Below are 23,627 nucleotides of genomic sequence, written 5' to 3'. Positions count from 1 at the left end.
ATAAAAATCTATGTACTTGTAAAGGGTATGAACCAATTTGACAAAAAACTATAAAGAGTTAAAATTTTTAAAAATCGATAGACCTGCAAATTGGTACGAACTGGTTGAACTGGGCTAGAAAATCAATTGAACTGGAAATTGAATGGATTTTTACAATTTTTATTTTCTAATAATTTATTGCTTTGAATTGGTTGGACCAATCGTTGTGGAAACCAATTGGTAAGATATGTACAAAATCAATTCAATTATCGATTCAATTGATTTTTTAGTCCAATTCAACCAGTCTGTACCGGTTCACAGGTCAACCAATTTTTACCTCTCATCGGACCAATACCCATTTAATTCCTAGTCTGATTGACCAGTTCAATTCGATTTAGATAACATTGAAATTCGTAATATTTGTTTATATTTTTAAAAAAATGTTATCTTTTGACCAGTTCAATTCAGCTCATCAATCCCCTTGGAAGACGCCACCAGTAGCTGAACCAAATTTTCTAACTTTTGGCCATTCGGTTTCATGTGTTCACACACATGGCTACTCCTATTCTTTGGTTCACACCATGGGGCTGTTGGAGATCCCCAAAACTCTCTTAAAAGCATGCAAGTTGTTCAGCTCACCAAGGAGTCTTCATAAAAGCTCTTCCAAGCTTCTAGGCCGAACCAAGACACTCCATTCAGCTCATCAACACTTCCATTAACGTCCAGCTGAATGGACTACATCTAGAAATTGTCCAATTGAATTCTTCATGCATGAAACCTCCCAAGGACGTTCTAGGAAGCTTCCTGGAAATTTCCAGCCTCTTTTGTTTTAATTTTGGCTGACCATTTAGCATCTTATTAGTCCATTTGGCTACCTTAGGCTTAGACTATAAATATGTGTTCATTTGCACTTTGTAAGGACTTTTGAATCTTTTATGAATTTTATGTGCTTTGTGAGTTTGTTTACAACTTTCATCGTTCTCCAAAGACTGGTCTGACTTATCAAGTAACCCTTGTGGCGTCAACCCGTTTTTGTCTTTCGAACTTATCACTTTGTCCATAAAGTGTGGCGTTCAAATTATACCGAGGTTCCTATCAATATTGATAGTGGGTCGAGGTTACATTTCTTTAACCTATCTTCCAGCCGTTATTATTCCAACCTAAGCATTCATATAAGTCTCGGGTTAACACACTTATATTGTGTTAGTTCAACTTGAATACTTGGTTTACGTTCATCTATCAACCTCAAAACATCCCATAAATTCTCTTGAACCAATTTGAGCCTTCATCTCTTCTTTCTAAACCTATTTTCGGCAAGCTTTAAAAAATTACTCCATTCACGACCGGGCAAACAATTACGACTCAATTCTTCATCGAAGCGAGTGCGTATCATTTACCTTTCACATTATTAATTTTAACGACAAAATTAAATGAAAAGATCAAAATTTTTAAATAAAAAAAATATAGGAACTCAATATCTCAAAATTAAAGTATAGATTTTGAAAGAGTATAAATTTTTTGGTATATTTAAACCTTATTTAAATAAATAAAGAAGAATACCAAACTTATTATATTAATAGAATAAATTGATTTTTTCTCTCAACAAAATTATAAAAATTCAAAATAATTTTAAAATTCAAAGTATTTATAAAATTTCTGAAATTTATATTTTAAAAAAATTAAAATAATTTTAAAAAAATCTAAAAATATATATAAAGAAAGTTAAAATTTTAAAATATTCTAAAATAATAATTTTGGGATCTAAATAAGTTAATTAATGATTCAAGTTTATCATGCTCAAGTATCTTATTTATTATTATTATTTTACTTTAAAAAGTTTTCAAATATATATGGTTTCAAATTTATGGGCTCTAATATGAAATTAGTTATACTGTAATAAGATTTTAATGTGACATGTTAGTTTTTTTAATCTAACGTGAATTCATTTCACTCAACTCGGTTCGAAAAAAACTAAAATCAACTTAGGATGATAAAATATTATTCATCAACTCGATTAACTCGAAATTTTTTTACTCGATTCGGTCGAACGCTCACCCCTAATCTTAAAGAAATATTAAAAGGGTGTAGATTAGTTATGTTATGAAACAAATAGAGACATATGAGATATTTGATTTTTCACTTTCGACAAAAAAAAAGAATTAAATTCTATAACTATATATCAATTCATAAGGGGCATTTGGTAATGATAAGATTCTAATGTAAGTTTTGAGCATGTGGTTGCTAACAATCAAGGAGAAAGTTAGAACTATGGTCTAAGTGAAGTTATGAATTTTTTGTTGAAGGTTAAGATGAAATTAAAAGGTTATAGTTAGTTGTCAAAAAAATCAGATATAAATCAGAAACTATCATGTCAGATAATTAAGAACAAAAATATATGCGGAAGTGTATTTGAATTCATTGTTGAAGATTGCCCAGAAGGATTTTTTTATCGTCCAAGAAAATAATTTTTCTCTTTGTATAACTCTCTAATGAGGATGGAAAAGAAATACAAAATATATTATCTATTTCTTGGGGACCACTACCTCTTTTTAAGTAACTATTATTAAATCAGTTTTACGTATTTATAAGTTGGCCCTCATCAAATTATGTCAAATTATAAATACAAATTATGGTAACTACACATTATTTCCATGATACTTTAATACTTATGACACTTATAACACAATTGATCACTTAATTTTATATCATACTTTATAATAGCATTATACATTATACATATGTGCCCATAATTGAGGATTTTAATCCAACAATCTCCCACTTGGCAACATATGTTTCTTGATAAATGTATGTTGGATTTGGTGTTCTAAGTGTAGTATTTTCGTCTAAGAACACGTGTAATTTTTTCAAAAAAATTGATTAATAAAACAGACTTACGAATTATATTAATACTTTGTATATTGTCCTCATATGGTTTTTGCACACGCAAAGCAAAATGGAAGCAAATGTTGCTCATTGATTGTCTAATATTTAAACTGATATTAAGTGGTATTACGTGTTCAGATTATAATATAGAAAGATAACTTGTATTAGTAGACGAATCTAAACATGTCCTTAGTCTAATAAAAAAATGAGCAAACCGATTGAAAGACTAATACGTCGTTTATCAAGTCCAATTGGGGAGATGATTTGTCTTGGGCATCGGTGCAGATGACTCTCAGAAGATAGAGACATAGATGTGACTAAATGGACTGGCAATACATCAGATTGGACCCAAGTAGAATAGATTCTAAATTCATTTATGGATTTATTCACTTGTGACACTAATAGTGTGACATACCTAAAACCTGAGTAAATAACGAACTATGTATGCATGACTCGTACATTTTGAGGTAAGTAAAAGCTTGAGTTCAAATAGATAAGGAACCAAAAGCTGGTGTGTTGGGTGTACGACTTCTATAGTATGTAGCGTCATTCACAACAGTAGAATTCATAGTGTAACAGCCCGGTTTAGACCCTAGTTAGACAGTGGTTTCGGGACTACAAATCCGAGTCAAAAAATATTTTAATATTATTTTTGGTGTCTATAACATGTTAATTTATATGTGTGAAAATTTCGTGTGAAAATTTTTATCGTTTGTGTGCTCAATTTTATAAAAAGGACTTAACCGCGAAAAATGCAAAAGGGGCTAGCTATTTGTTAAAGTGTTATTTTGCTATGACTTTTATAATGTGGGGTCCTTATGTTGATATTTGACCATTGTAAGTATGCATGGACATAAATGGGCTTGTATTAAATGGTTTTCATGTTAATTCATTAAGGATAAAATGGTAATTGATGTTTTAATGTTTATTAAATTAAAACAAACATGCATTAGTGTCCATTTTGTGTTCATCTTGCCAAATATACAATGAAAGAAAAGAAAAGAAAAAGCTAGCTAGGTTTCAGCTAGAATTTTTCTTGATTAAGGTATGTGTTTTGATTCATTTTTTATGATTTTTATGTTTTTGTGGTTGTTGCTTAATAATCTATCAAGCCCATGCCTCAATTTTAAAATTTGATTATGATTTTGAAATGAGTAATTGATGATTTTGTAAGCTTTGTGATGATAGTTGATGAAATAGGAAGGATATGTGATAGTTAAATATGTTTTGTATTTGGATTTTTGATGAATTTGAGCATTTTGGGATTTATTTGTGAAATTAAAAAATTTAGGGGCTTAAATGTGAAATAAATGGAATATATGGGCTGCTAGGGGCCATAGGAAGATTCGGCTAAGGCATGGTTTTGATGAATTTTGTGTATTTGTGATTTTATGAAATAGGGACTAAATTGTGAAAAATGTGAATTTTAGGGGCTAAAGTGAAAATTGCCCAAATTATGTGTTTGTGGTTTAAATTGAATGAAATGTGTTATTAAATAGCTAAATTTGAGTTTATCTAGATCAAGAGAAAACGAAATTAGAACGGGGGAAGTCGAAAGTGGTCTAGTAGTTGATTTCATTCGCTTGTCTTCGTCCGAGGTAAGTTCATAAGTAAAAATTTAATGCTAAGTTGAATGTATTTATTTTATACATAACCAAATTGAATTGTTTATATATATATATATATATATATATATATATATATATCTTCAATGTCGAATTGAATTTAGCTTAACATGATTAATCTCGAGTTTAATTCAATTGAACTACGACATTCGAAAACAGTACAAACTACGTGAATTATGATATGTGATAACGTGTAAGACCACGTTTGGGACGTTGGCATCGAATTGAGATTTACATGTAAGACTATGTCTGGGACATAGACATCGTATATGTTTTCGTGTAAGACCCTGTCCGGGACAGTGGCATCGTTATTTGAATACATGTAAGACCACATCTGGGATGTTGGCATTGTATGAGCTATTTAGAGCAATCCGAATATCCTTTTTGATTCCAAATGGTAAAACAGGAAATTATATGGCAAAATCAAATGTGAGTTTGAATTAAACAATTCAGGTATGTTTAAGTTATACGAAGTTTGGAAATAAAGGTAAGTACTTTGCATAACATGAAAAGATGAATTAATCACTTAAATATGAGTATGTATATATAGATATGTGTTCAAGATTAGTTGAATTCGGCCTATTATTATAACTTATCTGTATTCTTTGAAAATTATTTGCTTATGACTTACTAATCTATGAAGCTTTTGGTGTGTTTGTTCATTCATTGTTTTATAGATTTTGAAAGCTGGTTACGAGCTCGGAGATCGTAAAGGAAGTCTGTCACACTATCGAACTCTATCTCAGTATTTTTGAAAGCTCGAAACTTTTAACGCATGGCATGTATAGGCTAGCATTTGTTTTGGTTGGTCTTGAAATTTGTAGATATTTAACCATGCGAAAATGACTTGATCTTAATGCTTGGTATGCTTGGTATATGAATTCGGTATGATGAAAAGATATATATGTATATATGGTTTATGATTAGTTCATTTTGGTAAGCTTGATATAAGGATGATGGATTTGTTTTGGCTGTGTTTTGTTAATGATGCTATGATAGTGATTTTTGGTCATGTATTAGCTAAACTTGTAAGTATGATTTATAGTATAATTTATGTGTGGAATGGTTTTAAGATTTGGCTTGATTAAATAGGTAAACTGCTAAGTATATTAAAGATGAAGTAATGGTTATTTCGGTTTATTTGATGTAAACATAGGTGATGGTTTTAATCTATTTATGTTTTTTGTGTGGTTCGGCAATGGTGAGTAAATCATGTAGTTAATTATTTAGTTATATGTTAGCATTGAAATTGGTCGTATATATGTATTTTTGAGCTTGATAATTAGTATGTGAAATGGGGGTATCTTAAATTGGTAGTTATGTTTAAAAATGTTTAATTGTGGCTCGACATATGATATGTTTTGTTATGTACTTGATTGTAATTCGAGTAAGTTTGGTGGTCATTTGGATAACATAAGTGACAAAGTCGTTTTAATATTAGATATCGAAATAGCAAGTAAAGCTTATGATTAAGTGATGGAATTGATATGAATTATTAGAGAGTATTTTGGAATGACCGAATAGGTATATGTTTGAATGGTCAATTTTTATTTTGTGGTTATGGGCATAAATTTTCTTATAAGTTAATATGTTAATTCGAGTAGTTAATGAGATGAATAGATAGGTATATTTAGTTGGTTTGGTCAATGAGCAAGAAAATTGGATATATTATGAATTGTATTTTGTGTTAAAAAATGGTTCATATTATTTTGTGTAAAAGGATTCATTTAGGTTTAATATACGCTTGTGCAAAAGTTTAGAAATGATATGTATGACACTCGGATTATTTGAGCTATAAAGTATTAGTGGTTGATTTGTTTTATTATAATGAGTTCGGTCAAGTGTTTAAATTAATAATACTAGATGGTAAATTTCTTAAAACATGTATATATATTTCATAATGGTAAAGCATGTTAGGTTTTTATTTGTTTTAGTATTTCACATGTGCGAATGTTTTAAGTTGAAGACCTTATGGTTCGAATTTGGTAAATATGAAACATGTTTATTTTGGTTATGATGTATGTTAAATGGATTTTAAATTTTGGATTGGTTTTATGATTATTGTATTCAAATTTAGTATAAGTGAATTGTGGATATTAGAGTTTAGTAAGGTTATAAATGTATCGTTTTGTTTGGCGATGAAATGTGTTAAATGACTGTGTGTAATTGTGTTTTGTCCAGTAATGCCTAGTGACCCTAATCCGACGACGGATACAGGTTAGGGGTGTTACACATAGCTTGCGACATGGGTAAATGATATCCTCCTATTGGCATTACATGGTTGATGAAATGTAAACATGGTCACAAGTCATTTGTCTTTGTGATGAATAACTTGATTACTATTTGATGGTAATTGACTTTTTATGAAGAAAGATATAATGGTTACCATGAGATAAAAAAAATTTAATTCTAATTTTTTAATATTTTATTTAATTTATTCCTAATTATTTAATTATCTAACCTAATTACGATTTTCGATTCACTAACCCACTATTTACTAACCCAATTCTTCTAACCCGATTTTTGGGATGTGACATTCATGGTTTGATTCCTCATAGTGTGCTACAAACTCTGTTGCCATAGTGGAAGAAGCTACTAGTGTCTATTTGACACTCTTCCAAGATATAACTCCTCCAACTAACAAGTAAATATAGCTTGGTGTAGATTTCCTACTATCTTGGCACCCAGCGAAATCAAATTTTGAATACCCTATGACCGCCAAATGACTTGATCTCTTATAAGTGAGCATGTAATAGTTTGTTCTCTGAAGATACATCATAACCCTCTTGGTTGTTATCCAATGGTCCATACTGGAGTTGTTTAAATATCTGCCTAACATCCCAACAATATACGCAATATCCAAACGCATACATACTTGAGCATACATTAGACTCCCAACAGTTAATGCATAGGGAATCTTTTGCATTTCACGAATTTCAAGGTTATTTTTGGGCATTGAGTAAGATTCAGTTTGTCTCCTTTAGCAACATGGGTGTCACCTGGTCTACAACCTTGCAAGCCAGACCTTTTGAATACTTAATTGATATAGCTCTTTTGTGACAATCCAAGAATACCCCAAGATCAGTCTCGATGTATTTGAATTCCTAAAACAAAAAAGGCATCCTCAAATTCTTTTCATCTCAAAATGCTTAGATAAAAACTTTTTGGTTTCGTGCAATAAACCTATATCATTAGTGGTGAGCGAAATGTTATCGACATATAAAACTAGGAATATATACTTACTCCCACTGAATTTATGATATACACAATCATCAACAATATTCATCTCAAAACTGAATAAGACAATTACTTGATGAAACTTGTGGTACCATTAACGGGAAGCTTGTTTGAGTCCATAGATGGATGTTGTTAATTTGTAAACCATATTCTTTGGGTCTCTCGCTCAAAGTTTTTCGGTTTCACCATATAAATTGTTTCTTCAATATTTCCATTGAGAAACACAGTCTTAACGTCCATCTAATGTAACTCAAGATCAAAATGAGCAACAAGCGCCATGATTGTCTTGAAAGAGTCTTTCAATGAAATTGAAGAGAAAGTCTCTATAAAATCAATGTCTTCTTTTTGAGTATATCTTTTAGCTGCAAGATGTGCCTTATACCTCTCCACATTACCATTTGCATCCTTTTTGGTTTTAAATATACACTTACAACCAATTGGTTTTGCACCTTCAGGTAATGGGACAAGCTCCCAAACTTTATTGTCTTGCATAAACTTATACTCTTATTGCATGACATTAATCCACTTTTGAGAATTAAAACTTTTCATGGCCTGACAAAATTCAATTGGATCATCTTCCATTATCCCATTGTCATCCCCATGTTCTTGGAGAAATACAACATAATCATCTGAAATAGTATTTCACATCTCTATCATGGACCTCCTTAATGACACTTGTTCTTGAGGTTGTTGAGTTTGTTCTTCTGAAACAAATACCTCATATTGAATGATGAACATTGTTTTGTTAAAGTTTTGGATTTATTTCTTGATCAATGATAGGTATGGGAACCTAAACATCGTCAAAAGTGATAGTAGAAACCAAGTTAGAATTCAATTCCTCTTCAAAAGTTATGTTTCTAACCTTATTTCTACCTCCAAACTCAACATCCTAAAAAAAATATTGTAGTTTCTATCTCAAAAATATTCCTAATTGTGGGATCATAAAACTTATAGCCCTTAGATCGCTCAAAATAACCAATAAAGTCATTTCTCATTATTTTGGAGTCCAAATTCTTTTCATGTGGCCTATAAGACCTTGCCTCAGTTGCACATCCCTAAATGTGAAAGCACTTTAGACTAGACTTTTGACCTGTCTAAAGCTCATAAGGATTTTTTGCAACTGCTTTAGTGGGTACTCTATTCAGAATGTAAGTTGTTGTCTTTAATGCTTCTCCCTAAAGAGACTCAGGTAAGGTAGAATGAGCAATCATGCTCTTTACCATATCCTTAAGAGTCTTATTTCGTCTTTGGGCTGCACCATTCATACTAGGTGATCCTGGCATGGTGTACTATGGGATAATACCGCATTCCTCTAGGAATTTCGTAAATGGTCCTGGATGTTGCTCACTTGATCTATCATATCTACCGTAGTATTTACCACCACGATCAAATCTGACGTTCTTAATCCTTTTGTTGAGTTGATTTTCAACTTCAGCTTTATCAACTTTGAACACGTCTAGAGACTAAGATTTCTTATAAATGAGATATAGGCGCCCATAACGTGAGTAGTCATCTATGAATGTTATGACATATTGTTGACCATTCTAAGATGCCGTAAGGAATGACCCATAAACATAAGTATGAATAAATTTTAAGACATCTGAAGATTTGTTGGCACCCAGTCTTTTGGTTTTGGTCTATTTTCCCTTGATGCAATCGACACAGACATCAAATTTTCTGAAGTCAAGGGACTTTAAAACACCATCAGACATAAGGTGCTCAACTTTACCTTTTGTGATATGACCTAAGCGCTTATGCCATAATGATATTGAATTTTCCTTATTTAATTTGTGTTTATACCACGTGATTCCACATGCAAGATTCTATTATAGGATGTAATTGTTTCTAGCAAATAAAGGTTGCCATAATCACTTAAATAACTAGTTCCAACAACATTCGATTTTAAAGACAAACTAAACTGATTGTTTCTAAATGAACAACAATATCCGAATTTGTCCAACAAAGAAACATAGACTAAATTCTATTTAAAAGACAGTATAACAAAAATGTCTTTTAATTGCAAGTAAAAACCAAATCCTAATAACAACTTAAAATGTCTAATTGCTTTCACTTCCACCGATTTTTCATCGCCCACGAAAATGTGTCTTTCACCATCACTTGGGTTTCGGTAGCTCAGGCAACCTTGCATATAAACACTTATGTGAGTAGTAGCATCATAATCTATCTACCAAATATTTCTAGGTATTGAAGCTAAATTAACCTCAAAACATAACAAAGTAAGAATTATACATTTCTTTGCATGCCAGGCGCGATACTTGCCACATTCTTTCTTCATGTGTCTAGACTTGTTACAAAAGAAACAACATTCTTTCAAAATATTTTTGAATATTTTGATAGTGTTTATTAGTAACGTAATAAGAATTTGTAGATAAAATGTCTATTTTAGATATGAAGTTGTAAACCATAAAATATGTACTTCAATGATATTTAAATTTATTAATATTATGATATATGAAATATATAAACTCAAATTGGTTAATATTATGATATATGAAATATATAAATTTTGATCTTGATGAAATTTGTTGTTAATATTGACACCGATAAAATATATAAACTTAAATTATAATAAAAATTACAATTGGCTCAAATGTAAAGTATTCATATTTTCACGTGTTATTATTACCACAATGCCAAGTTATTATCATTTTGGTATTAGAACATATTCACCTTAGATTATAGTACAAATATAATAAAATAATTTATGGTAATTTATTGGTAATATTGTGATATATAAAATATACATTTTAAATAATTAATATAAATTATCTTTAAAATTTAATTTAAATATGTTGTTTTAATTACTAAAATATTTTACTTTTTAAAAAAAATATATATATATATATATATATACACTCAATAATACAATCAAACAATTATTATAATAATATATACTACATTAAATATAATATGAGATTACATATCATAATAATTGTAATCAACTTATTAACGAAAATTAAACCATAAGAATAATAGATATTTTTATAAAACAATATATTAAAATATAATATTTTAAATTCAATTCATATTAGATGTGTTCGTGGTGGGGTCAAGCCGGGATCAAACTAGACCTGTCCATGGGCCGGGCCGAGTTCGGGCCGGGCCCAGAAAATTTTTTTGGCCCGCCTCCTAGGCCCAGGCCCCGGCCTGGCCCGGCCCATTTTTAAAATAAACATTAAAATTTTATTTTAAAAAAAATAAATAAATATTTTAAAAGTATTTTAAAATTTAAAAATAAAAATAAAAATATATATTTATTATATTCGAGTCGGGACGGGCCGGGCCCGGGCCAAAAAAGTGGTGCTCGAGGCCCGGCCCATTTTTTAAACAGGCCTTGTTTTTTTGCCCAAGCCCATATTTCGGGCCTATATTTTTACCCGAACCCTCCCATATTTTGGACGGGCCATTGGGCAGGGCCGGGCCGCCCGGCCCATGGACAGGTCTAGATCAAACGTGAGATTAACACATTTTATGTTTGCTCAAGTTAAATCCAACTTAAAATATGAGTTTAAAATTTTTATCCAAACACATCTATATTTATAAATGGCTAACCTAAGCATATTTTAGGTCCTATATTATTATTTTTATTTTAAAAATATTTATTTTATTTTAATATTTAATAAATTTATCATTTTACTTATCATAATTTTATATATAGTCATCTTAATTTTATTACTATAGATTTAATTTTAATGGATTATAAATTATATAATATATAAAAATAAAAAGCAGATTGAGCCGAGCTCATATCTTAAATGTTCAAGTCTAAGCTTGACCCATATTTTAATCAAGCATAATTTTTTTTATCTAAATCCTCTCAAATTTCGGATGTACTAGATGAATAAGTTTACTTTATATCAATAAAAAATAATAACAAAATTATTTATTTGTGTTATTAAATTTTAATTGATATAAAATAGGAAAAGAAAAGTAATTACTTCGGCTGGGGCGATTGCTTTGATTTGGTTAGTCATTTTTGTTTTTGGTTTGTTGTTGCTCAAACTTGTTCCAGCCATTTATTTCAATATATATATAATTTTTTTATTTACATTATGTCTCAGCTTTTAATTATTAAAAGAAAAAAGCCGGGAAAATTTAATTCATTTCGGCTGGCAACTTATTAAGATCAACATCAAACTCTCTCACTTGCACGCCGCCTTCTTCAAAATCAACAACCCAAGACGACGAATCGGTATCGCTTTGAGAACCACATGATAGGGGGCAACCCGACCCGGCTGAAGCAAAAGCGTCAAAGAAAAACTGCGGACGATTCGCCGTCACGGCGAGAGTTAGGTCCAACGGAGGCGGAGGAGACGAGGACTCCACGGTGCTGCTATGGCTGGGGCTACGCGTGAAGTCGCTATCGGCGAAATTCGTTTTGGCCTTAGCGCCACGGAACTCTCGTGCGGCAGCGTCGTAAGCACGCGCTGCATCCTCAGCTTTGTCGAAGGTGCCGAGCCAAACTCGGGTCTTTCTTCTCGGGTCCCGGATCTCGGCCGCGTAGCGTCCCCATGGACGCTTTCTAACGCCGCGATAACGAATCTCCATGGAGTTGGGGTCAATGGGTTTTGATCTAGGAGCCATGACTTTTCCTTTAAACTGAAAAGGAAGAAAAGAGCGAGCAACTGGGTTAAGGAAAAGGGAGAAGAAAGGCGTGGGAGCTATATAGTGAAGTTTCGGCGCTTCATTGCCGTAAATGTGGGGGAATTCCTTGTCCGAGGAAGTTATTTAAGACAGTTTTAATCATTAAATTATTTGCAGTGTATTAAAAGAATAATGATGTGAAGCACATATGCATGCCATTGCCATGCATATTAACATAAAAATCATACCAGATTTGAAGTCCTCTCTCATTATTCACTTACATAAAAAAAAATTGTATTAAGGTTTTTAATTTTTTTTATTTATCAATTTCAAATTTGAGTTATTTTCATTCTAGATTATTTCAAGTTTTTATTAAATTATTATGAATTTTAATATTTTCAAATTTGAATTATTTTGAGAAAGGGTCCCGAACCTCCTAAAATGGAAAATTTATAAAATTTTAAATTAATAAAAGTAAAATTATACTTTGATCTTCCCAAAAATGATAAAATTTTAATTTAATCCTTTAAAAATAATAAAGATGTAAGCTATTAAAATGGTGAAATTTAATTTTTTTACTACTGTAAAAAAATACAATTTAATTTCGGCGCCCCAAAAAATTTTCTGGCTTCACCCTAATTTTGAGTCCAAGTTAAACGAGTTTGAAAGTTTCCATTTAAGTCACTAGGCTGTTAAAATTATTGTTGTATGACATTCTCTGTCCACTCCGCCTGTACCAATCGAAAGGTCTCATTCTCATTCTCTTCTACAGTTTAGTTTTTTTTTTCCATAAAATAACTTTGAAACATTACAAAAATTCGAACCAAAATCCAATAGCTTTCTTCTTTAATCTTCGACATTGACCATCAAATTAACTTGGATCTAAGGTATGTTCTATTCGTCAATGGTACTAATTCACCGTATCAATCATTGCATCGTCGCTTGGAGCTTGCTAGCTGGACTTAAAAAGAAAACACTTAACAACCCAGAGACTTAAATAAAAACTTTCAAATAGTTTAGTGACTTAAATGAAAACTTTAAATTAATCCAATGATTATTTTGTAACTTTTTAAAATTATGTGATCAAAACGTAAAATTACTAGTAATTTAGTGACCTTAGGTGTAATTTCCCCTTAAATTTAAATCGATTGGATTAATTTTTTATTTGTATTTTTTCTTATTTTAAAAACAATGACAATGTATTTATCTAATAAAATTATATATATATATATATATATTTATATATATATATAAAATATAATATAACAAGTTACATAAGCTATATAGGCTACAAGCGACAGTCTCTATTTTTTCATTTAATTTTTATTTGAGAATGCACACATGGTACAAATCAAAATTTTTATGATATTTTCATCTAATAAATTGAAGTTGTAAATTTGATAAAAAAAATGGTATGAATTAAAAATGATATTAGTTTTAATATTCAATTATGATTAAAAATCATTCTATTGCTTAAACATTTACTTTACTAACTAAACTTATGCTTTGTTATAAGCTTATTTTAAAATACTTGCATGTCAATAAACTTTAACATTAAACCGCTTTTGAAGATCCACTGCTATTAATTTGAAAAAAGTATTGCTCACAATTAGGGGTGAGCATTCGATCGAATCGAAAATTTTCGAGTTAATCGAGTTTTCGAATCTCATTTTATCATCCTAACTTTATTTGAAGTTTTCTCGAATCGAGTCGAGTGAGATGGAATTCGAATCGAATCGAATATATTTGTTCGAGTTAAATTTTAAAAAATAATTTTGGGTCCTTGTAATCACTGTCACTCATCGTAATAAAATTTGTCCACCTTAATCAATTTTTTTATTAACTTTCATCACCTCATAATTTATTTATTAATTTTTATATATTGGTTAGTTTTTTGCTTGCTTAGTTGTTTCAATTATCTTGATTCTTGTCACTATGTATTTTGGAATTAAAAATATATTAAATGTAAAAATATGATTTTTAATAAAAGTTATTTTAAAAATAAAATGTGAAATTGATACCAATATAAAATTTTAACACGAATATTTTATGGCATAATTAATAATTCAATTTTAATATAAATATTCAATATGACTAAACAATTCAATAATATAAATAATATAAAATGTGAAATTTAATTTAATAATAAAATAGTAGATATAAATAAAATTATTACTATTTATGTTTAGTGATTTTTTTGGATAATTTTGATTTTTATTTGAGAGTCAGCAGTGAGAAGTAAAAGTTTAGGGGGAAAATAAAAAGTTTTGGAGAATAAAAGTTTGAGGGAAAGTAAATAGGGGGGAGTAAAATTTTGGAGGGAAAATATTTAAAAAAAATTGGAGGGGGGAGGGTTTGGGGTAGATGAGAGGTGGGATGGGAAGGGAATAAAAGTTTTAGGGAAAAAGTAGGAGGAAGTAAAAATTTTGAGGGAAAATAAAAGGTTTTGAGGGTTTTTGTGAGTAAAATTTTGAGAAAAAGTAAATGGGAGAGTAAAATTTTGGTGGGAAATGAATTTTGGGTAGATTGAGGGGTTGGGAGGGGAGGGGAGGGGAGTAAAAGTTTTGGGGGGAAAATAGGAAGGAGTAAAAGTTTTGAGGGAAAAATAAAAAAGTTTGGGAGTTTGGGTAAAAATGTAAAATATTATAGTTTGATATTCGAATTATTCAAATTCGAAAACTCAACTCGATTCGAACTCGAAATTTGAAAAAAAAAATTCGAGTTGATTCGAATAACTCGATTCATTTAACTCGAAATTCGAATTTTTTTTCAATTTTTTTGAGCCGAATCGAGTTTTGCTCACCCCTATTCACAATGAGATCATTAGAAAAAACGTCCAAACATTTAGCATTAAGAGATGAAACACATTCTTTTTTTTCTTTTATATTTCTACCACCCCAATAATGAATTCTTCTTATTCTTCTGTAGATTTATTAAGAAGATAAAATCTCATAAACATTTAATCTGGATGGCAGGAAAATCCTGGGAAAGATTAAAATTTCAGTATATATTTCTGGGTTCATTTGTAATTCCAGTCCCCGACTGTTGTCCTTGTTTCTTGCTAGATTTTCTTGACAATTCTACTGATCTTGTTGCAAATTCAGTAATTCTTCTTCTTTTTCTACTGGTTGTGTGTCGTTTTAATTTTAGATATTAACTGCTTCCTTAGAATAAGCCTTCCGTTTGGAGATTAAGATTATGAGTTCGAATGTTTGCTGTTTTTTGTTTCAGTGAGTCCTTTTAGCACAATTACTCGAAAACCAAATCGTTATTCTGTTGTTTGTGAGGCTGCACCAAAGAAGAAGGCCGATTCAGCCGCTAAGAGGGATCGTCAAGCCAAAAAAAGGCAAATTTACAACAAAGCAAAGAAATTCCAAGTCAAAACCCGAATGAAGAAGGTAATAATTTTTTACAGTTCACTTATCCGATTGCCTATTAACGGTTATTGGTTCAACTGTGCATAGGATATTTGGAAGGCAGACTTTTATGTGTCCTAGGGTGCTTCTTTGCATACCCTCTTTCATGTGAATGAATGCTTAGCACTATCAGGCATGGCTTCAATTATACTTCAACCCGATGATGTAATATGCAATAAAACAGCATAAGCAACTCCGATAAAGTGCTAAGTGAATCTGTTCTATTGCCTGTTCTTGGAAGATTCATAATGTTACGTGAAATGCGAATGAATTGTGTGTTCTTCTCGTTCAAGGTTTTGGAGGCACTGGATGTGCTGCGGAAGAAACCCGAAGCACAAGCTAAAGAGATTTACCAATTGAGAAACTGATTGCCGAGGCCTATTCAGTGATGGATAAAGCAGTAAAAGTGGGAACACTGGAGCACGCGCAAAGTCTGTCTTGCAAGGAGAAAGAAGGCTGTTGAAATCCACCACGGTTGATCCAGCTGCAAATGCAGCCTAGAAGAGGAAGCATGTTGCGAAAACTTCTATTTTTCCTAGGCAGTGAACCCAAACTGTTATTTGTTACCCATTTTCAGTTCAGTCGTCTAAATGGTCTCTCTTTCAACACATCTGAGGATCTTGTTCTGTTGAGTTTGTAATTTTTCTGGATATTACCAAACAAGTCCCTGTGTAGCACTCCCAGGATCTTTCTCATTAAGCATTCCCATTTTGTTTCAATCAATACTTGAAACAAAACCGGAAGTCTCTGAATCTGAACGGCAGGTGAACTGCAAATCATAATATGGCAGCTGTTTGCCTACTTAAAGACTAACAAGCCGACATACTTGGTCAACATAAGAATCACAAAATCCAGAAAATGTGTTTTTTTTTTAGCTTAAATTTCACAATATCCAATATCTATAAAGCAATACTTGATCAGTGGTAAATAAGCAAACGCAGCGTTCGGTAGGATAGGAAGCATCACTTTCCTAAGAATTTAATCAGTTGGAATCACTTTCTTAATTTTGTCATGCTAATATGGTTTCTTTAATAAAATGTGGGGAAAATTAAAAATAATATTAAGACAAGATTAACACTATTTTATAATGATTTAAGATATTAATCTGCTAATAAAACATAAAAAAAAGCTATTGCCTTCCTCCCATCCCACTAAATTTTCTCTATTATTTCAATGGATTATTTGCAAGTTTTATATATACATGATTTTATATGTGCATTATTATTTTTAAAAATATATGTAAGATAAATTTAAAACAGATCACCTTCAATTAACATTATAGATTAAAGAATTTTAAAACATTAATCCAAATATTTATTAAGAGTAAAGTTTATTATAAAAATTAAATTCATAAATTCATAAATTACCTTAAGAGGAAAGTACTCGATGAACCAAACGAGATAATGAAACTTTCTTAAGATTTTAATCAAATACCTTCCAATGTATACTAAACGTTGTAAAGTAATTTTCTCGACAATCATATTCCCAACCATTTACATTTCAAGAAATCACATTACATTAGTCTTTGATTGTGAGAGTAACTCTCATGAATAGCTATTTAAATGAAGTTATTATATTAAGGTAAATAAATCATATTAAAATTGTAAATGGTAGTTTATAGTTATTCTGCTGTGAAAAGTAAATAAATCATATTAAAATTGCCAATTATAGTTCGTAGTTTATAGTTTTGTTGGAATTGAAAAGTAATTATAAAAATAAATTTCATGATATTTTTATATAATAAATGTTAAATTTATTACAAATTTAAGAGTTTTTAATATATAGGAATTAAATTGATATATTTAATAACAGGGACGTATCAGGTACTTAACAAAAAAAACATATTAATGAAAAAGAAGAAGAAAACTGGTGTGGGGCTAAACCAATGTAAGCCTGAAATTGGTCCATTATAACAGCCATTACCAATGGTGGGTTCTAAGCCTACAATCAATAACAACCCAAAACCAGGAAACATTTGTCCTTCTCATATCTAAAACCCTGAATCTTTGCCCCCAAATGACATCAAAGAAACACTGAAAAACAAAGAACGGAAAAACACTTGGATACTGAAACCATTTTTTTTTTTTGGAAGCCATGAAAAGGGTTTTGTTCAGAGGCATTTCACTCACTACTCGCAATTTTCTTCACTCTTATACCAAAACCAACCAAAACCCAGTTCCCTCGTTCACCCCACTCGCCGCATCAACTCGGTCTCGACTCAGGTTCTTCTCATCCGAATCGGATTCTTCCGTTGAAAAGAAGCCTGACCCTGTTTTAGAATCTGCTTCAGTAGCTGAAGCCCATGTCAAGGATGTAGCTTTGCCTGTTGAGGATGTGAGTAATAAAGGTAAAAAATGGGTTAAAAAAATATTGGATTTGGGTTTCTTTTTGGCAAATTGTTTCTTGTGTTTTTGTTTAGATGATGAGAAAGGAAAGTCAAGATGAATGAACAAGTTTGATTTTTACTTGGTTGGTTTGTTATGTTCATGTTAGTCTGGTAAAAAGTCTTAAACTGGGTCTGAGGATTTAATCTGTGCTTCTTCTTTGCTGGAATTTACTTTTTTTTTTATTTGGAAATTATTTGATTGGTTGTTGAGAAAGGAATGGAAACTAAATCATGATATATATATATATATGTTTTTGTTTGGATAATGAGCAAAGCAAGTGATAGTTTGTTTCTTATTTATGTTGTTTAACTTTGTTAGTTCTTTGGTGCCAGAGCTGAAAACCCGAATCAAGAAGTACTTTGAAGGGGATGAAGAGGCACTCCCTTCAGTTCTTGAGGCCATTTTGCGGAGAAAGTTGGTTGGGAAGCATGAGGAGACGGATGATGAATTGATGGATGAATTGGAGGTGCAACCACGAGACGATGTGGATGATGAAGAGTTCGAGTCAGATTTTGATAATTTGTACTCGACTGATGAAGAGATTGAAAATTTGTATAGTGCCAGGGATATAGTCGTGAAGAGAATGGTCAAGGATGAGTACTTTAACATGGATGATCAGAAGTGGGATGAAATGATTAAGGAAGCTGTTCAGCATGGATATCTTAAAGACACAAAGGAGTGCGAGGAAATTCTAGAGGACATGCTTAGCTGGGACAAGCTCCTCCCAGGTTTTTCTTGATTTTAATATCATATATGTTCTTTTCCATGTGAGGCTCTCTGGTTCTATTGTACTGGGTCGCTTTACTTTCTATTGTGGACCTGCAAATCTCCGCCAATTCTAGCTTATCGTCTGCAATACTGATAGATGTTTAGATTATCAATCCATTTTCTTTTGAAATGATCAATTGCATTATTTTCAGGGCTTCTTTTTGTAGTGAAATGAATGGTAGACTTGGTAAACTTGTATGTGTTACAAAATTGAATCTAGAGATCCGCTTCCCAGTCTTGACTTGAGCAACCTACTTCCAATCTTCCTTCAAAGTAGTTTCCTAATCTATTTGGCTTTATGTATGCACTTTCTGAAGAATCTGAACTATTAGCCTGTGATGCTCCGACTTTTCATTTTTCTTGAAGTACCTGTGTCCAACGTATAATAGACATCGCTATGGGGATATGACCTGAAAATGATCCTTGAAATATATGAAAGAAGTTAGAGAAGATTCAACACACCCGCATCCTGCACTCACACCCTAGTCTGAGTAATATAGCTATTAGCCCCCATTTAGTTTTTGATGAAACAAAGTGTGGATAGAAAACCTGTCAATACTTGCAATGTTTGTCCATAATGTTTGTAAATGAGAAATGACCCTAGTCTACTTCATTTCTCAGAGCCAATTGCTTGCGATTGGGTGTAAATGTCACTAGAAGGCTGTTGCTAAGGCTTAAGAATCTGTTTTATGAGTCAGTGTTGGTTGTTTCAAGTTCACTTTAATGTCACTCTGTTTACTGCTTTCTAGTTTAACTTTTGTATGGTAAGTGATTTGTATACTAGTTGTTTCTCTTGAATATGCATGCAGAACTTACATATTAGTAGTTACAAACACAGATTTGCTGCTTGATAACAGATGGATCTTTTTTTTTTTATAGTTTACCATGGTTGCTTTATGCCTATATGATTTGCTTTCGAAAACACAGCTTGTATGATTAAAGGGAAGCAAATTCATAGCTCTAGTATAATATTTGACACTTCTGATAATATTCCATTTATCTTTTCGGCCTCTAGACTCTAGACCTTCATTTGAACTTTACGTATTCTCTTAACTAAGAACTGCATGGAGCTTGTACAATATGACAATAGGTGCAGTTTCACTCAACATGGACTGTGTTAGGGGGGGGGGAATAATTGGGTGACCATTTGAAGTGGCTTGGATCAAGGGATTACTAGGGTGGTGTTGCAGCTTCATGCTATTCCAACTCATTAAACTTAGGCTTGTTATAATTCATAATTTTATGTGAATGATAATCGTATAGCATTATGCTGGCATGATCAGATGAGATGAAGAAAAAGGTGGAAGAAAGGTTTAATGAGCTAGGCGATATGTGTGAACGAGGCGAGCTTGAAGTTGAAGAAGCTTATGAGCAATTCAAGGAATTCGAGGATCAGATGGTGATGGAATACGGAAAGTTGATGGAAGCTGAGGGCCCACCAAAATTTGATGAGACGGCTGTACCGGACTTAAAAAAGAACTTGGATGATCCACCTGGTGAGGGACCAATCCTTAGGTGGCAAACTCGGGTGGTGTTTGCTCCTGGTGGTGATGCGTGGCATCCCAAAAACAGAAAAGTAAAGATGTCTGTTACAGTGAAGGAGCTTGGGCTTTCAAAGCATCAATTCCGCCGGTTACGAGAGCTTGTTGGAAAGAGATACCATCCAGGCAAAGATGAACTTACAATTACTAGTGAGAGGTAAAGATATTTCTTTTTTGCTTTCCATGTGACTCGTGCTAAGCTCGGGTTCATGAACTTGTGGGTAAATTTATTTGTTTATTCTTCATTTTTAAAGGTTTGAACACCGTGAAGAGAACAGAAAAGATTGCCTCAGAACACTCTTTTCTCTCATCGAGGAAGCCGGAAAAGCTAACAAAATGGTGGAGGAGGCCCGTACTAAATATGTCAAGAACAGGCTTCGAGCCAATCCAGCATTCATGGAGAGATTGCGTGCAAAGACAATGAAATTGCAAGAATCTAGGACATCCCATGCATGAGAGTTTGATCTTCAAATTATTTGAATTGATTGATCATATTTAACACATGAAGTGTAGCCAAATCTAATATGAAAATTTAACAAATGAAAAAGGAGAAAAATACAAAATTTAATTTATCTGATTTCTTGACCAGTTTCATGTCTATGCGCCATTGAACATCTCTTCCCTATTGCACTCATCATTAATTTTCAACTGATTCTCATAATTTCTTTTTTTTTTTTTACTCTATCATTGTCGAAACCATTTTTTTGAAATTTGAAAAATGGGTATCGATTTTGAAAATGAAAATTGGGAGTCGCCACCGATCTTTTATTAAAGTGTGATCGGTTCACCATTAAAAATAAATTTTAGGTCTGTGAGATTTGAGAAAATAGGTCCGGGAGTCGGTTACGTACGAGGAAGGGTTAGCACCCTCGTAACGCCCAAAATTGGTACCGAATTGATTGTTTAATGTCTTAATGTCGAAACTTTAAAAAGATTTTAAAATACGATCCTTTGAAAAGAAAATTTGAGTAAAATGAATTGGACGATGAGATTCACTTATTTCAAAGAAATAGATCGTTACACTTAGTAAGTTAGAGTGTAACATTTTAAATCCTCAAAATTAAATTTATTTCTCGTCTTTTAAAACCTATGCATTTTGAGAAGGATATCCGATTATTTGGGTCAAATGAGAAAATCAAAACCCAGTAAGTTAGGGTTCGATTTCACAAAATTCCTAAATATCGAACATTGCCTTTATTTTTAAAATCCTCGTCTCGAGAAAATAACATGTCATATCCAATGCGTTAGGACACAACGTGTCGAATTCCCGAGAATGGGTTTTTATTTGAAATTTGTATGTTTAAAAAAATTTCAATTATTTAGATTCGACGTGGAAAGTTGGAACCCAATACGTTAGGGCTCAATTCTCTCGAGGATTCCAAACTTCGAGTATTTTGAAGATTTTTTGAATAAATTGGTTTTAATACCTAAATGATATGAAACATAACCTTTTAAGCGAATAAAATGTAATATAATAATAATGTACAATGCGAATTGATAATTCGTAAATTGAAATGTACACCAATGAATACAAACAATCCATAGATAAATACAAACAAACATAGTAACAATAGCCTCAATTATGCCGATTTCAACATCAACATTCAAAATAAACACTATAAAAAATAAATCAAAATGCATTAAATCATATACATACATTAATTTAAAGTAAGTAATACATAGGAATGAAAAACTTCATAATAATATACAATAGTATGTAAAAAGTTGGAATGAGTAAAATAAAATTGAGACTTTTAAAGAAATGAAATATATATATATATATATATATATATATATATATATATAGGTAAAAAAATGAAATTAATAGCATATTATGTATATACATGTGTATAATAAAAATAATTAAATATAAATTGTATATATGCATGAAATGGAATTATGAAAATGTTATTGTATAAATAAAATTACAAATATATAAAAATAGAATTTATGAATACATTGTAGAAATAAAATTATAAAAATATGTACAAATTAATCGTAAAGAATATTTAAAATAATATATTATGTAATTGAATAAATATATACATAATAAAGGAATAAAATACATAATAAAATAAAATAAAAGTAAATAAATATACTAACTAATACGATAATAACATCTATAATAATAATAGTAATAATAATAATAATAAAATTTAAAAAACACAAAAAAAACAAAATACAAAAAGAAAAAAACCAATAAATGAAATTAACCAAACAGAGGACTAATTCGCAACGCGTGTATTAAATGAGGGGGCCAAAATGGAAATAATCCGCCTCCCTAAAATGTTGCGCAGCAATGGGGACTTATTTGAAACAAAAACAAAGCGTGTGGCTAAATTTAAAGGGAATAAAAAAAGTTGATTTAAGCACTCTTTTGAAAACAGAGGGACCAATTGCGAAAATAGACCAAACGCCCAAAGTGCGAGGATCCTTCCCTGGATCGGGTCACCGCGCGGGTCGCTGAGGCTAAAACGGCGCCGTATCAATAAATAACGTAAAAAATAGTAAAAAAAAAACCTAATCTAAAACTAATCTGCTATTTGAAAACAAAAGAAAACTAACTAAAAAACCTAAACACTCTGCACCGCTCTGCGTTCGTCACTTTCTAAGGCCCTCCATCTCCGTTTCAAATCTGATGGCCGCGGAGAGAAGGCGAAAATCCAGCCTCTAGGTACGTCTAAACACTCTAATCTCCCTTTTTTATCTTTCGTTGAATGATTTGCATTCAAAACACCAGAAAAAAAGGAAAAGAAGCAAGAACAAAAAAAGGGCGAAAATTAAATCACCTTTCGGGTTTTCTTTCTGAATTTTTTTTTTTGTATTCAATATATGTGTGTCTCTCATACAGTATGCGTGAGGGTTCCCCCTCTTTACAGATTCAGTTTTTAATGGCCTATATAGCCGAAATGAAGAAAAAATAAAAAAAAATCTCCCCCATTTTTCCTTTTTTACAACTGCTATATGTCCTTTTTGTTTGGTGCTGCGTTGGCTTGTTTGTTTGCTGCAGGTACACGCCAGCTGGAGACGCACGTGGAAGACGCAGCGCGTGCAAGAGGCGGACAGAAGCAATGGTGGCTGAAACTGTTGCGGTGGCTAAGGAAAAATGGCCACTGGACCATTCCAACAAAACTAGGGTTTCGGCATTTGGGAAAAGTTTTGGGCTAGGTTGGGCTGGATTAGGCT

General features: G+C 31.6%; 2 protein-coding genes and 1 pseudogene across 2 annotated transcripts; 2 read left to right on the top strand and 1 right to left on the bottom strand.

The window, feature by feature from the left end:
- Positions 1–11,680: 11,680 nt before the first annotated feature.
- On the bottom strand, positions 11,681–12,503 carry LOC105784613 (ethylene-responsive transcription factor 4). The gene has a single exon (XM_012610514.2). The coding sequence runs from the start codon at positions 12,327–12,329 to the stop codon at positions 11,841–11,843; it is 489 nt and encodes a 162-aa protein (XP_012465968.2). The 5' UTR covers positions 12,330–12,503; the 3' UTR covers positions 11,681–11,840.
- A 2,727-nt stretch (positions 12,504–15,230) lies between these two features.
- LOC105781944 (30S ribosomal protein S20, chloroplastic-like) lies at positions 15,231–16,428 on the top strand (annotated as a pseudogene).
- Positions 16,429–17,668: 1,240 nt separating this feature from the next.
- On the top strand, positions 17,669–21,013 carry LOC105783908 (uncharacterized). The gene is made up of 4 exons (XM_052627202.1): positions 17,669–18,092; positions 18,465–18,860; positions 20,184–20,598; positions 20,696–21,013. Exons 1-4 carry the CDS (start codon positions 17,840–17,842, stop codon positions 20,895–20,897), a joined length of 1,266 nt encoding a protein of 421 aa, XP_052483162.1. The 5' UTR covers positions 17,669–17,839; the 3' UTR covers positions 20,898–21,013.
- The last annotated feature ends 2,614 nt before the right edge of the window (positions 21,014–23,627 follow it).

The sequence above is a fragment of the Gossypium raimondii genome, chromosome 13, assembly GCF_025698545.1.
Source record: "Gossypium raimondii isolate GPD5lz chromosome 13, ASM2569854v1, whole genome shotgun sequence".
NCBI classification, from domain to species: domain Eukaryota; kingdom Viridiplantae; phylum Streptophyta; class Magnoliopsida; order Malvales; family Malvaceae; genus Gossypium; species Gossypium raimondii.
The sequence above is the reverse complement of the archived record's forward strand: the minus strand, read 5'-3'. Positions and strand labels throughout refer to the sequence as shown.